This window comes from Nicotiana tomentosiformis, chromosome 3 (assembly GCF_000390325.3).
Source record: "Nicotiana tomentosiformis chromosome 3, ASM39032v3, whole genome shotgun sequence".
NCBI lineage: Eukaryota > Viridiplantae > Streptophyta > Magnoliopsida > Solanales > Solanaceae > Nicotiana > Nicotiana tomentosiformis.
In genome coordinates this window covers 72748038-72763748 of record NC_090814.1, presented here as the reverse complement: position 1 = coordinate 72763748, position 15711 = coordinate 72748038, and the positions used below count along the sequence as shown (strand labels likewise).

General features: G+C 34.9%; 2 protein-coding genes across 2 annotated transcripts; both read left to right on the top strand.

Annotated features, from left to right (window-relative positions):
- Nucleotides 1-3788: 3788 nt before the first annotated feature.
- On the top strand, nucleotides 3789-4673 carry LOC138908001 (uncharacterized). The gene is made up of 2 exons (XM_070198630.1): nucleotides 3789-4027; nucleotides 4139-4673. The coding sequence occupies exons 1-2, from the start codon at nucleotides 3789-3791 to the stop codon at nucleotides 4671-4673; spliced, it is 774 nt and encodes a 257-aa protein (XP_070054731.1).
- A 171-nt stretch (nucleotides 4674-4844) lies between these two features.
- On the top strand, nucleotides 4845-7139 carry LOC138908000 (uncharacterized). The gene is made up of 3 exons (XM_070198629.1): nucleotides 4845-5000; nucleotides 6204-6318; nucleotides 7012-7139. The coding sequence occupies exons 1-3, from the start codon at nucleotides 4845-4847 to the stop codon at nucleotides 7137-7139; spliced, it is 399 nt and encodes a 132-aa protein (XP_070054730.1).
- Nucleotides 7140-15711: the final 8572 nt, after the last annotated feature.

Genomic DNA, 15711 nt, shown 5'->3' with positions numbered 1-15711 from the left:
GAAATCGTCAAACCGCATCAAGTCAATAATACGAGTCAAATCGAAAAAAATCGATTATAGTTTGATTTGATTTGATTTGGTGTTGAAAAAAACCATCAATAATTGATTTGGTTTGATTTAACTAAAGAAAGTCGAATCGAAACTAAACCAACCCGACATTATATGCATACAAGTTTTTAAAAATATTTTTTATATAAAAATATATATTGTAATGTAATTTATTAATAGTTCTTAAACTTTTTCATAGTTCTCTCTTTTAGCGTATTAATTCAAGCTTGAACTTGAATTTTTGAATGGTCCAATACGTTATATAGCTCATAAATATAGTAAAATAAATAAAGCCTAAAACAAAACCAAATCAATATTAATACTAACAAAAGAAATTTAATTCAATACTAGGAATGATAATAGAATTGAATATCTATTTTTTTTTTGTATTGGCTTAGACAATGAAAATGCATAACTTTTTTTTATTGCTTAATCATGTAATTAATATTTAGTACTTATTAGTCGTACTTTGATAAGTTTTGTGCCTTTTTGTTTTGATGATTTAACAAATTTAATATGAGAACCAAATAGGGAACCTGATACAAAGCCTCTCCGCTCTAAGACCAATAAGTCAAATATTTGGCACAAGTTCCAATGCAATCAGCTAAGGGAACAATAGAGGAACATATGGATATCAGTTCTTCCGGTCACAGATGGATATCAGTTCCTCCGGTCACAGTACAAGTCAACTCTTTATAGTGGACTCTTAGTTTACATCAATTGGTATCAGAACAGGTTCTTTCTTTAAGGCTAATACCTAGAAATGATCTTCATGGCTCCTTTACCAAATTTTGAAGAAGGTAAATCAACTTGCAAACCACCAAGATTCAATGGACAATACTATGGATGGTGGAAGACATGAATGCATGATTTTAGCATGGCTGAACATTCGGAGCTCTGGGATGTCATCTGCGACGGACCCTTTGTTCCTATGAAGACCATTGGCGAGACAGTTGTCCAAGTTCCAAAGACAAGGAAGGAGTACAATGATGCCGATCGTAAAGCCATCGAGAAAAACTTCCGAGCAAAAAAGATCCTTGTCTATGGTATTGGACCAGACGAGTACAACCAAATCTCAGTCTGTCAATCTGCCAAGGAAATATAAGAGGCTCTCCAAATTGCACATGAGGGTACCACTCAAGTCAAGCAGTCAAAAATCGACATGCTCACTACTAAGTATGAACTCTTCAAGATGAAGGAGGATGAGTCCATTCAGGACATGCATGCTCGTTTTACTTCCATCACCAATGAGCTTCATTCTCTAGGAGAGGGTATCCCAAGGAACACACTGGTCAGAAAAAAAATACTCAGTGTGTTACATGCTTCCTGGGAGAGCAATGTCAATACTATCATAGAGGCAAAAGATCTGTAAAAGCTAATGATTGACGAATTCATTAGAGATTTGAGGACCTACGAAATGAAGAAGAAGAAGAATGATCATAAAAGAAGAGAACCCAGAAAGGAGAAGAGACTCAAGTGGTGATGATGCTGACATGGCCTATTTGACACGGAGGTTTCATAAAATGGTTTGTAGAAATGGAGGCATTCTTAAAAAGGGGCTCTCTAGCATAACAAAAAGGCTATGATTGCTGTCACAAATTCGAGAAGACGGGACATTTTATCAAAGATTGTCCTCTCCACAAGCAAGACCATTACAAGTACAACACAGGCAAGACGGCCAAGAGGAACCCGGTCCCCGACAGGAAAATCAAGAGAAGAGATGTCGCTGATAATATTATAATACAAGCTCTTACTGCATGGGGAGATTCCTCTAGTGAATCTGAGGGTGATGATGAACAAGGCGACACCTCTATGATGGTCATTGAAGGCGAAGCAACAAACTATGACTCCATATTTGCCCTAATGGAAAAATTTGATGAGGATGAAGATGATGATGACGATGACGATGAGATAAACTTTCTAGACGTTCAAAGAAATCTGAAGTCTTATTCTCAAAAGAAGTCGGTGTCTTTAGCTAATGTCTTGATTAATGCTTACTATAATTTCATTAATGATAAAAATACTTTAATTGAGAAAATAGGAGAGGTAGAACATGGGAGAGATGATTTACTGGTCATAGTTGTTGATTGGAAAGAAAAAATAGAGGATTTAAAGAAATAAAAAGATGTTCTAAGTGAGAAAATTGAAGAGGTAGAACATGAGAGAGATGACTTGCTGGTAGTAGTTGTGGATCTAAAGGAAATGGTAGAGGAGTAAAACAAAAGGGACAATAATTCTGTAAAAACTTCAATAGAAAATTGCATGAACTCTTCAAAGAGAAAGGAAGTGGCGAGTGAGGCACACCTTAAGCTTGAAAATGAACTCAAAAAGACAAAATTGAGTCTTTGTGCTGAAATTTAAAAAATAAATAGACAACCTTAAAAAATTTAAGTAGGATTAAAAATGACGTAGATAAATCTCTAAAATGGACATGGTCCTTTGACACAATCACTTATATGTATAAAAGTAATGGGGGAACGGGCAAGCAATCGGGTTCGAAAAATAAAAGACTCCCTACAACCCACATAGCAAGTATGTTAATGTACCTGATAACTTGCTTTGCACTTATTGTAGTAACACTGGCCATTTCAAAGATTCATGTAAAGAAAGGTTTTAGTCCCAACAGAAAAATAAAGTTTTTGTTGAAAAATTATCTACTGCTAAGGAACCTGGTTCTCTAAAAAAGAAACGTGTAATTCCTTCTTGGACAAAAAGAAGTTTAATTCGCCTCTTTCCTCATTACAAGGGACTCAAACTTATTTGAGTTCCTAAGTCTAATATCTGATTTCCTTGTGCATGCAGCCCTGAAAGGAAGCAGCCAAAGATGGTACATAGATAGTGGTTGTTCTAAACACATGACTGGAAGTAATGATGATTTCCTTTCAGTCAAAGACCTGCAAGGTAAGAGTGTGTCCTTTAGTAATGGCAAAAAGGGATACATCCTGGGAGTTGAAAAATTTGGTAAGACACTCACTCATTCAACTGAAAATATGTATTATATGAATGGCTTGAATACAGCCTGCTGAGTGTCTCTCAAATATGCGGAAAAGGAAACAAAATGGAGTTCTTATCAAAGTCTTGCATTGTCACCAATCTTGTAACAAGTGAAGTGGTTTTGGTGGCAAAAAGATTCAAAAACATCTATGTTGCACACTTTGAGTCTCTGAACAGTGGCGATCTTACTTGTTTGAGTGATGTTCATGATGATGTTGAGCTGTGGTACAGAAGATTGGGGCATACAAGCTTCTCTCTATTGAACAAGATAATCAAGAAGGACCTGGTTCGTTGGCTGCTGAAGTCAAAGTTCCAAGATCACAACGTGTGTGATGCATGTGTGAAAAGGAAACAAGATAGGTCCTCATTCAAGCCAAAGAAGGAAGTAAGCACCTTAAGGCCACTAGATCATCTCCATATGGATATGTGTGGATCTATGAGGATGCCCAGCAGAGGAGGAAAGAAGTACATCTTTGTTATTGTTGATGATTATTTCAAATTCACATGGACCTTGTTCCTCAGAACCAAGGATGAAACCTTTCCAATATTTGATGCCTTTGTGAAGCAGGTCCAATTGAAGATGAGCTATAATATTGTGAGCATAAGATTTGATCATGGTACCGAATTTGACAATGCAAAATTTGATGAATTTTGTGCTGAAAATGGTATAAGTCATAATTTTTCAGCTCTTAGAACACCCCCAACAAAATGGTGTTGTAGATAGGAAAAATAGAACTCTCGAAGACATGGCAAGGACGATGCTAATTGACAGTGGCGTACCAAAGAGCTTTTGGGCTGAGGCAGTGAATGCCTGCTATTTGATAAACAAGTGCATGATCATGTCCCTCCTAAACAAGACCCTGTATGAATTGATAAACGAGAGAAAACCAAAGCTGACTTACGTGAGAGCATTTGGTTGTAAATGTTTTGTTCTCAATAATGGTAAGGAAGCATTGGGAAAGTTTGATGCTAAAAGTGTTGAAGGGTTGTTTTTTGGTTATTCTTAACAAAGCAAATCATAGAAGGTCTGCAACAAAAGAACTCAATGTGTGGAGGAAAGAGTACATATAATCTTTGATGAATAACACCAATCAAGTGGGAAGGATTCACATGATAAGAATGATCAAGATGGAAAGTATTCAAAGGTTCCTGGAGAAGTCATTGATATGGCAAATGGGAAGGCAGATCCGAAGAGTCAAGTCAAGGAGTCTAGTGGAGAAGATGCAACAGAACCTCCAGCTAATTCAGAGGAACCCGGTCCCTCTATCACAATAACTAAAATGGAAAATAGAGTTGTTAATGTTGTGCAAGGCACCCCTAATGCTGAGCGTAGAAGTGGTACTCACACTTCTATGGATGCCAATGATGGGTCTCATACGGCAGAATCTGGTCCTTTACACCCTAAGATTCAGGTGTCTAACTGGAAGAGCAAAATCTCATATCCTCCGCAGAATGTAATCACTCCACTATATTCAGGAATTCATATTAGATCAAAGTTAAGAAACATGTTTTCTTTATCAGCTTTTCTGTCTCAAATTAAGCTGAAAAATATCAAGGAAGCATTGAAAGATGCTGACTGGATTACTGCTATGAAAGAAGAGCTCCATCAATTTGAGAAAAACAGTGTATGACACTTGGTTCCTCGACCAACAGATATAACAGTTAGTGGAACTAAGTGGGTGTTCAGAAACAAGCTTGATAACTTTGGTAATACAACAAGAAATAAGGCCAGGCTGGTGGTTCAAGGCTATAATCAAGAAGAAGTGATTGATTATGAAGAAACATTTGCTCCAGTTGCAAGAATGGAAGCTATCAGAATTCTTATTGCTTTTATATCTCATTTGAAATTCAAATTGTTCCGAATGGACGTTAAGAGTGCTTTTATGAATGGATATTTGAAAGAAGAAGTCTTTGTCAAACAACCACCCGGTTTTGAATGCCATGAGCATCCTGAACATGTATTCAAGTTTGACAAGGCCTCTATGGATTAAATCAGGCCCCTCGTGCATGATATGAAAGGTTATCCAGGTTCCTTATGGAAAATGGCTTCACTAGAGGGAAAATTGACAACATTCTTTTTCTAAAGAAAAGAGGGAGGAACCTGCTAATTGTGCAGGTCTATGTTGACGACATCATCTTTGGTGCAACAAATGACTCCTTGTGTGAGGAGTTTCCAAGCTTATGGGAAGCGAGTTTGAGATGAGTATGATGGGGGAACTAAACTTCTTCCTAGGACTACAAGTTAAGCAAACCTCTAAAGGAACGATGACAAGTCAACATAAATACATTAAGGAGATTCTGAAGAGGTTTAAGATGGAAAGTTCAAAGACCATTGATACTCCCATTGCTACTGCCACTCGTCTAGACACAGACGAACCATGTTCCCCTATAAATGAAACCATGTATTAGGGTATCACTGGTTCTCTCTTGTACCTAACAACCAGCAGACCTGACATTGTGTTCAGTGCGGGGTTGTGTGCTAGATTCCAATCAAGTCCTAAAGAATCTCATTTGAAAGATGCTAAAAGAATTCTGACATATCTCAAAGGAACACAGGACATGGTCCTCTATTATCCCTCAGGAGACAATTTTGACTTAATTGGATAAGGTGATGCTGATTATGCTGGTTACTTGGTGGATAGGAAGAGCACATCTGATATGGCTCATTTTCTGGGATTATGCTTAATTTCATGGGGAACAAAGAAATAAAATTTTGTAGCCCATTCAACTGCAGAAGCTGAATATGTAGTAGCTGTCTCATGTTGTGCTAAACTACTATGGATCAAGCAATAATTAGAAGATTTTGGTGTATTCTCAGACTGTGTACCACTGTTGTGTGACAACACAAGTGCCCTCAATATGGCAAAGAACCTCATTTAGCATAAGAGGACAAAGCACATTCATGTGCGACACCATTTTATGAGGGACAATGTTAAAAAAGGTCTCATTTGTATGAAGTTCTGCAAAATAGAGGACCAAGTATCTGATATCTTCACCAAAGCACTAAAAAGAGAGCGTTTTGAAAAGAATCGCCTGGAGTTAGGATTGAACAAATTAAATTGAGAATTTGGTCCCTCAATGACTGGCTATGAAAGGATGGTAAGGTAAATTATAAAAAAGTATTTTCTAGCAACTTATAACTCAATTCTATACCATTACAGGTAAACACATATGGAAATTACAGGATAAAAAAGCAGCTAATGACATTGCAGTCTGTTAGAAGGATGATGCTCATATTTGCAAAATTAGTCAGGGAACCTGGTTCCCGTGACTCAGGTTAGTAGTTCCTCTTACACTCACATATATTTTGAACTGCTAAGTGTGACATGTCATTAAGTATGTCCGCCCTTTTCCCATATGTCTAAAACCCAAATGTCACACCCGTTACAAACCAACCCGACTACCCATTCCATCACGTCCATTTATAACTGGTCCCTCTTTTCCCTCTAAATAACCCCAAAAGACAAGTCTCTCTCATAATTATCTATATCAAAGCCATCAAACTCTCTCTTTCTCTTTGAAAACCCTCTCTTTCGTGTCTTCACTCTTAAAATTAATCATGTCTTCACAAAAATCAGAGTCTCCAAAAGCCACCACTGAAATCCCTATTATTCTTTTGTCTCACGAAGCACATCTTTTAGAATCGGAGCCTCATCTTTCACCTACTAAAACCCCTATCACCAACCAACCACCACTCACTGCTTCCCCCCTACTTCATCGAGTTCTGGTTCTTATCGTAGCGGAAAACCCAAACTCCTAAGAAGTTTGTCGCTTTGATATCTCCCTCTGCTACAACAAAAAAAATGAAAGTAGAAGGACCGGAAGGGGAAAAAGGTACAGAGGTCTCGAGTCAGCGGGTTGAGGAAGAAAGTGTGGACCGAGTGGTTGTCACTGGTCTTGGTAAAGAATCTGGTGTATCTGACACCCCCTCTATTCAAAATTTTGATCTAAACATCCTATCTCCATCAGGTAATGCTTATCTAGCTCTTACTAATACTGCATTGCTAGAAGATTTGGGTGAGAAAGAAGTTATAGAAAATATGTTGTCTATTGCTACTAAAGGATGCCCCGTTGGGAGTCTGTGTCTGGTTGTGTGAGTATTGTGGCTCAGGGGGAAGCAAGAGAATAGGGATGGAAATGAGGACCTGGTGCCTCAAGGTGACTTGGTACTAGTCAGTACTACAAGTGAGCTAATAGAGGGACCTGCTCCCTCTGCCTAAGAGGAGTTCTCTGCTCCTACTTGGTATGAAACTCCATGCTCCACTAAATAGCCCATGGACAGTACTGACCCTCCTCATTTCCCTCACCTAGATGCAACTCCTTTAGACTTTGTATATCTAGAAATGAAGTATGTGTGAGAGGAAAAAGGGGATGGGAGTGAGGAGGATTATGACAATGTGTCTGTAGCCAAGTTCCTCGCTGCTATGAGTAGTAGGACAACTTCTAAAGAGTCTATTCTTAAGAGACCCACTACTAGGCAGCAGAAGAATGACGCCCTCAAAAATATCTTAAAGCAGAATAAGGAGAAAAAGAAGAGAAGAAGATTGATGAAGGCGAGTTGATTAATTGATGTAGAGGATCTGCCTCCGACCAATGTTGTGGAAGTTGAAGACGAAGAGGTGAATGAGGAATGGGAACCATGGGTTGCCATATAGGTTCTTGCTTACTAAAGTTTTTGAACATTTCAAAGTCCCCTTGGGAAAAGCAGTCGTGAGAACTCGTAAGCAAATGTTCTCAATGAATACCTTGGAGGAATGCGAGTGTATTGATAAGAAGGGGGGAGTTGACAACAATTCTACAATTTCTCAGTTGATTGATGCTCAGAGTGCTGCTAATGAGGAGATAAAGAGGCTGAAGGCACAAAATGCCATTCTTGAAGGAAATCTAAGACAAACCAGAGAGGAACCTGGTTCTAACAGTCCTCAGGGTGCAGAAGTTGCCCGCTTGACGGCTGAGAATGCAGAGCTGAGGAAACAGGTTGAGAACCTGAAAGAGCAGCTGATTAATGAGCAGAGGGATGCAAATGCTCGAGTGGATGGTCTCCCCAAGGCTCTTGCCCCTTCGTCCTTCCCTCCCACTTCTAGTGCCCCCCTAAAATGTCCCCTTGTCAATGTTCAGTTTATCAGTCCCTGTTCTATCTCCCAGTGTCCTGTTTTGATATATTGTCCCTATGACTGTGGTACTTTAGTAATGTTTATTTTGTGAATATTTTGTAATGATGGTACTACTAGTTTTTCTTCTCCTTAAATTTAATGAGCATCTTAGTTCTCTTTCTATGCATGTTATACTCTGGTGCTCTGTCTTTAGCTATGTTGTGTGCACACAAGTGACATGAGTTAACTTTCCTGGACTTCCTTTTGTGTTTACTTGTAAAATTATTCTTATGATGCCAAAAGGGGGAAAAAATTGAAGAGGAAAAACAGGTTCTCAGGAGAATATGGCTAATATGCAGGGGGAATAATATGGAGGTTTGGTTCTAAGGGGGAATATCAATTCTAAGTTTTTCATCATCAAAAAGGGAAAAATTGATAAGTTATGTGCCTTTTTGTTGTGATGATTTAACAAACTTCATATGAGAATCAGATAAAGAATCTGATACAAAGCCTCTCCGTGCTCAGACCAACAAGTCAAATATCTGGCACAAGTTCCAATGCAATCAGGTAAGGGAACATCAGAGGGAACAGATGGATATCAGTTCCTCCGGTCACAGTACAAGTCAACTCTTTACAGTTGTTAAAGTTGCTGCACAGTACATGCAATAGTGCAACAGTTATTGTTGAAGCATATTGTGTACTTGATACTTGCTTGCGTCATCTTTAGTGACCTCACCTATATATTACCAACATGAGGCAAGGGATTAGATACACTTGCAAAATCCTAAAACACATTTTACTCTCTAGTGTGCAGCCGCCTTCATTTACTCAAAGACATTGAAGAACAAAGCAGCAACAAAACGAAGGACCAGATCCCAGCATTGAGTACATCATGTGTCCTTAATATTGTTGTATCTTTGATAATGTTATTCACTTGTAACTCCTACTCAGCTTATTTAGAAGCATCTTGTAGGATACCTTTGTAAACCATAAACCTTGTGTTTGTGTTTGACTAGAGTTAGTCAAAGTGGTTAACTTTTTAATAGCGTTATTACCAAGAGGCTTGCAATATAGTTATTACAAGTAGGTGAGGATTAAGAGTTTAATTTCTAGGTTACAATAGGTTGTAATCTAAAGTTACTCGGTTAGTAAAGTTGAAATCCTACGAGTGTAGGTCGTGATTTTTAATCGCGTGAGCTGAAAGTTTTCCACGTAAAATGTTATTGTATTATTTACTTACTGTTGTGTATGTGTTCTGTGAGAACTGATAGAGAACCGGGTTCTCTATACAGTTTGGTGGATTCTTAGTTTACATCATACTTATTTTAGCATGACTTAGAAATTTTAGATTATGCTCATTTTCATTGTGGCTTATTAATAGCAATATTTATTTTATGCGATTTCTGTATTTTTATTATTGAATATTTTAGTATAATGTCATGACTCATCTCACATTAGTTTGTGTTATTTTCTTGGTTAACACCTTATATAGTTGTATCATACTAGGACCAAAGAAATATTTGGGGAACATGTTATATGTTTTGTGTTATGAAGTTTTTATCAACAAAAAAAATTGAAAAACTCAATAAAAATCGATATTGAAAAACTCGACTTTTGTTAGTTTATAGATTTAAAAAATCTGACACAATTGGTTTGAGGTGATAATTGAAGAACCTAAACCAACCCGACTTATGTATACCCTATAGCTTAGAGAACCAAATATTTTTTGAAACTGAAATAATTGGTTAGGTTATTTAACTAATCGACAAGCATATATATACCCACACATATATATGATCTTCGCTTGTAATGTAAGAAAATATATCATGTCAACTGTTTAATCGCACTTTAGCTATTTTACGTAGAGCTGAATTAGTTTGTTTTAATGTTTTCGTTGAAGCACACATGCATATTCCTTACTTCTGGGACATTGATCTAAAGCTCGAGTACGATCATATGCGTCATTTTTCTTCTCTCTTAGGCTATCGTTGACCGGCTCCACGAGGCCATTTCGATCTACACACATGGCTAAGCGCTATTGGATGGAACTTTCTCAATCGAAACTAACTACGTGTATATATAGTTTCTTAGTTTTTTTTTTGTAGAGAAAGAAAAACAGTGAATAATGATAAAGTGGTTGGTTCTAACTGACACTAGTTCTCTTATTTCATGGTAATAAACGATGTGGGAGGAGGACAAAGATAGCTAGCAAGTGATAGCATGATTCTCATGCTTGCATTGCCAGGAAAGTTAAATTTATTACTCGTATTTTATGTCAAATTTTTATTAAAAATGTAACCAACAAACAAACATAACTCACAAAGAAAACGGTTAGTGGCACACCTATGACACTTCTCTTGCGTACAAACAAACAACAAGGAATAAAACAAAAAGGAAAAGAAAGAAAATTCGAATAATAAATGGAAAAAGAGAAGGGTTCCGTACTAGAAAATGCATATGAGAGCTACCCTTTCGTCACCTCCACTGCTCGAAACTAAAACTAGTTATGGGATTATATTCTTTTTTGCTGGAATATACTAACAATTGACATTACATAAAGAATTGCTCTTTCCAGCTCAATTTGCCAATTCGACTGACCAAGATTATAAAGAAAAAGAGTTTTTGAGTTCATTTATATTCGTGGACAATTTAGAGTTATATTTTGACTTTTCTATTTGAAAAAATAATGAAGATGAAATAGTATCGAGAAAAATGTGATTTTTATATATTATTTTGTGTATTTAAAATGTCTTAAAAACATAAAAACCCAAGCTTTAAAAAAAAAGGTAAAAGTCATTTACATCCCCTAATTTTGTTTTAAATCTATAGTATTTGACTTATCTATAGAACAAATAAAATTTAGGTTTAAAAAGAAAAAAGATAAAAAAATATTATTGAGCATATAAATTAATGGTGTTTAATAATAAAAGAAATGAGCAGAATAAGAAATTAGGAACAAATAATTTGCTCGCATCATATTTTTTTCTTCCTTTAATAGTTTGGATCAATCATGCCTTTTTGTTACAAAATAGCATAATCTTTTATATTAGAATTTAAATATGCCAACTAGAAATTAGAATCAAATAACTCAAAATTTAAAAATAAAACAAAGAAAGAAAGAGAAAAATTAAAGATTTAATATAATCTCAAAAAGGTGGTCGTGGTAAAATCTTCTATATAGTTTGCATATTACAGTGACAATTTTGATTTTTCTTCTCCTCAGCAGTTTCTAGTGCTTATTAGTTCGGTTAGTCAATAAGGACAAATATAGACTCAATTTTTTAATAGTAGAACATGTAGCTCAACTATTAATGGAGGACAATTAAATTATTTTACATAATTTAGGAGCAAATTTTACCATTTGCGCTACTATATATAACAAAAGGGACTATTACTCAATCCATCAATTACCTACACGCATAATTGTCTTCTTTTTTCCTTTTTGGATCATAAAAACACAGTGTAGAAAACCAAATAAGGATTTTCACAAATCCTTGGATAATCTCAAATACTAAAAATTTCGGTATTTTTATGATATAAATGCTATTAATTGTCTCAAAAGATGAAATGTAAAAGCAATAGTTGACTTGGGGCAATGAAAAATAAATGTCAACAACGAAAGGTTAATTGACTCTTGGTACAAGAGAAGAAAATTTGAGTTAACCCAAGTTAAGTCCAGCCTCGTAAAGTGTTTCTAATTAATTTTGTCATAGGTAGTTAACATTGGGTATTGGAGCATTGCTCAACAGTCACCAATCGATTCTACTTGTACATTTTCCAATTCTGTTTGTTTGCTTTATCTAAACTTGGATCTTTGCTCAACAGTCAACAATCGATTCTGCTTGAACATTTTTCGATTCTAGTATATGTTTTTTTTCTTCTAAACTTGGTAAACTTACAATTTTCTCCGAATTAATTGCAAGTCTATCTTTCCATGTTATGTGATATAATTTTTTTATTTTTTTTCGAAATTTATTTAATCTTAATATTTTTATTTTATTCTTAGTGACATGACTTGTCTGATTAATATAAATTTCTTTCTTCTATTGGAAGGGAGAAAATTAAAAGACAATAACTTTCACCACACTACATAACTTTGATACTTTGCATATACTCCCTTTGTTCTTTGTTCCTTTTACTTGTTCAAAAACTTTTAAATAAAAAAATTACTTCGCCATTTTATCAAATTAAGAGAAGATTAATTATATTTTCAAATTTATCCTTATTATTAAGTAATGATTTTTCAAACTAACTGAAGTATCTAGTAGCCAAATCTAGATATTCAAAGTACCATTAATGTGGATAATTTAATAAAATTAACACTTACAACTTGTTTGGATGATTATACCTATTGTATTGTATCGTATTGTTACTTTAAATACGATGTTTGTTTTGATTGTTACTTAAATTTTATTGTATCGTATCGTTAAATTCGTCGTTACATAACGACGAAATGTGCAACTTTATGTAACGACCGATTTGGTGTGGTCGCGTCGTTACCTTATCTTTTTATCTCAATCTCACACTTCATTATTATTAAATAATTTTATTTTATCACTACCCTACCTTTTATATAGTAATTTTATCCCATATTATAATTTTTCTTTATAATATTGCAAGTTTATTCTTCATATTATTGGTGCGTGATATCATGAAATGATGACAAACGTCACAATCTATTCAAACATTGTATTTCATCAAACGATACAGTACAATGCAATACAATACAATACGATACATTATGAAACAATATGTAACAACCATCCAAACAAGCTATGCTTTCTTAAGTAAAATACAAAATACAAATTGGACAAGTAAAAGAGAATGAAATAATTGATTCACATGTACAAAGTACTTCAAGGGAATAATAAATAAAATGAGGTAGAAAGAAAGCAGAAATTGTGGATGTATTACCCAATGAGACTGGTCTTAGTTGAATATTTTCATAATTAGCGGTATTTAATAAATGGACTCTGTCTCTTTGCCGGTTTACCTCCTTCTTCCCAATTTCTTCTCCGTCTTCACCAAGAATACCTTAATTCTTCAATTTTGGAACCTTAAATTTCTGCTTTGCGGTTGAAAATTCAAAGTTAATAGTTAATTAATATTAAAAATATTTAACTGTTAATTAATTATGCTTAAACTTTTAGTTTAAATTTAGTGATTTGCTTAAAAAATCTCAAAACTTTATTGTTGGTCTTTAGAAAGTTTTGAAGAAGACAAGGTGGGTATTCTTGATTCAGTGATATTTGATTAAATTGACGACTGTGGATCATCTATGTTGGTATTGGAGACTTTGTTTCAAATTTAAGATCATTTAGAGCAGATTTGAGATGGTTTGATCGAAATTAGAATTACAAATTTGAAGAACATTTTATTGAGCAAAATAGAAAAATTATACGAATGGAATAGATTATGGTGAATGATTCAACAAGCATGTCGATTGCAGATAACACAAAGCTACTTCGATTTGGTAGAGTTTGGTAAACAATTAAACAAGTACAAAATTATGCCAACCGAATAGAATTCGTGAACAATTAATAATATAAGTAAATTAAATATAACATAAATTCTATCTATCCAATAGAAAAATTCATGAAGAGTTGCACGGTCCAAATGTTATTTTTTAAATGCATTATAAAATGAAGACAATATTTAAAGACAAACCCCTAATAAGGTCATTCCTATTAATCACCAGTTACACAAGAGGTGGTGGCCCAGAATAATGCGGGCCCTACAAAGGGGTCTGTCTCCCTCATACCCACCACGCCCATTTTACTTTTGACATCATATTATTCTGTTGATCCCTTAACACGTGTCCACTCACGCGTCGCTCGCGTGACTGGTAGGACCCCGATGGACCCCACAGGATGAATGATGGGCGTGACACCACAATCCGCTCGCTCGAACTCTATGCCGTTGTATTTTTCACTTTCTTTTTGGTTGTTGTATAATGTATACAACAATACAACAGATGCAATTCTCACTTTTATTGCGTTACATATAAAATTAGAATACATCGTACTACAGTAATATTTTATAATATATGTAGAAATAAGTAACGTTTTAGTAGAATATTAGTAAGGTAAAGCTGATCTGTTGTTATGTGTATGTTATACATTATTTGGACCCTATTTTAGGTTTAATAATACATATTCACTAGTTCATTAGGCTTTCGACATATTGCAGCTTCCAAGTTTTCTTTTATCATCTTGGCATCAACTTTGTTCCTTTCGTCCGATCATGTATCTACACTATATTAAAAGGTAATATTTTATTTATTTTTTTTATTCTTTAAAAATTAATTTTATATTAGACAAAATAATCATTTAATTATTTTTCTAATATTTACGAATAGACATTTAGTTATTTTTCTAATATTTAGAAATTGATATTTAATTATTTTCCTAAAATTTAAAAATAAATATTTAATTATTTTCCTAATATTTAGGATATCTTTTCATTCCTTTTAAGTTTAGAAGTCTTTTTCTTTTTCTCATAGTTTAACGTGTTTACATATTTGTTTACCCGAAAAACGGATAGAGTTGAATTTATACGTAGTTCTAAGGATACATGGTATAACTTGGTACAAATTGGAAAAATAAGTAGAGATATATTGAATATTGACCGTAAAAAAGAATGAATACAAACCCAAATTGAGTAGAGAATGATTGATAAGATGAATCAAAAGCCCAAAAAATAATAATATTTGCTAGATGTTATGTAAATCTCAATAATCTCTGAAGGTGAGAGTGTATGAATGTATATCAATATGTGAATCAATGAATGCCCCTTTATACAAATGATAGTCATTCTTAATATAGTAGAGGAATCCTACTTTGGATATAATTAAAAATACATAGTGGGGATCCCATGATAAATTAATTAACTAGTTTTTCCTTGATTTCCGTCGAGATTCTCTTCCCTAGTGCGGCTATAACGACTCTTTGTCTCTCGGCTCGATTTCGGTATTGGCTAATCTCGGTATTGGACCTTTGATATTAACTCGAACTCGGTATCGGTCGCTCTCTGGGTCTCGTGATTGATACTGACTTGAGCTCAGCGTCAGTCGGTCTCTCAACACAACTTCACATCACAACTTGATATTATAATAACGATCCTCGGTCCATCATGTTTCAATCTTGATTAAATACACGAAGGGCAAACTCGATTTTGACGGTATACAGATAGTCCCCTCGTTTCTCGGAAAGAATGTGGAGAGAAACGATATGATTTTTCAACCTTTGACTAGATACACACTGACGTCTGCGTCGAGCCCGATTATGACTTATGTGACAAATGTCCCGTCGGTCCAGTTACCAAGGCATTAAATGCACGTCAGACGATGGTCGACCACTGTCAATTTTGAACCATCACTGTGAAATCTATAAATACCCCCTTTCTTCATCATTTCAAACCTTTACCTTCAAATTTGTTCATTCCAACCTTCACAGTTCTTCGTCTTCTCCAAAGTTCTCTATTTCCAGGTTTAAAAATTTCTTTGCTTGTTCTTTACCAAACACCAAAATATTTCAATTTCCCATCTTCTTTTTTCTTGAAAAATTAGATGGCCAAG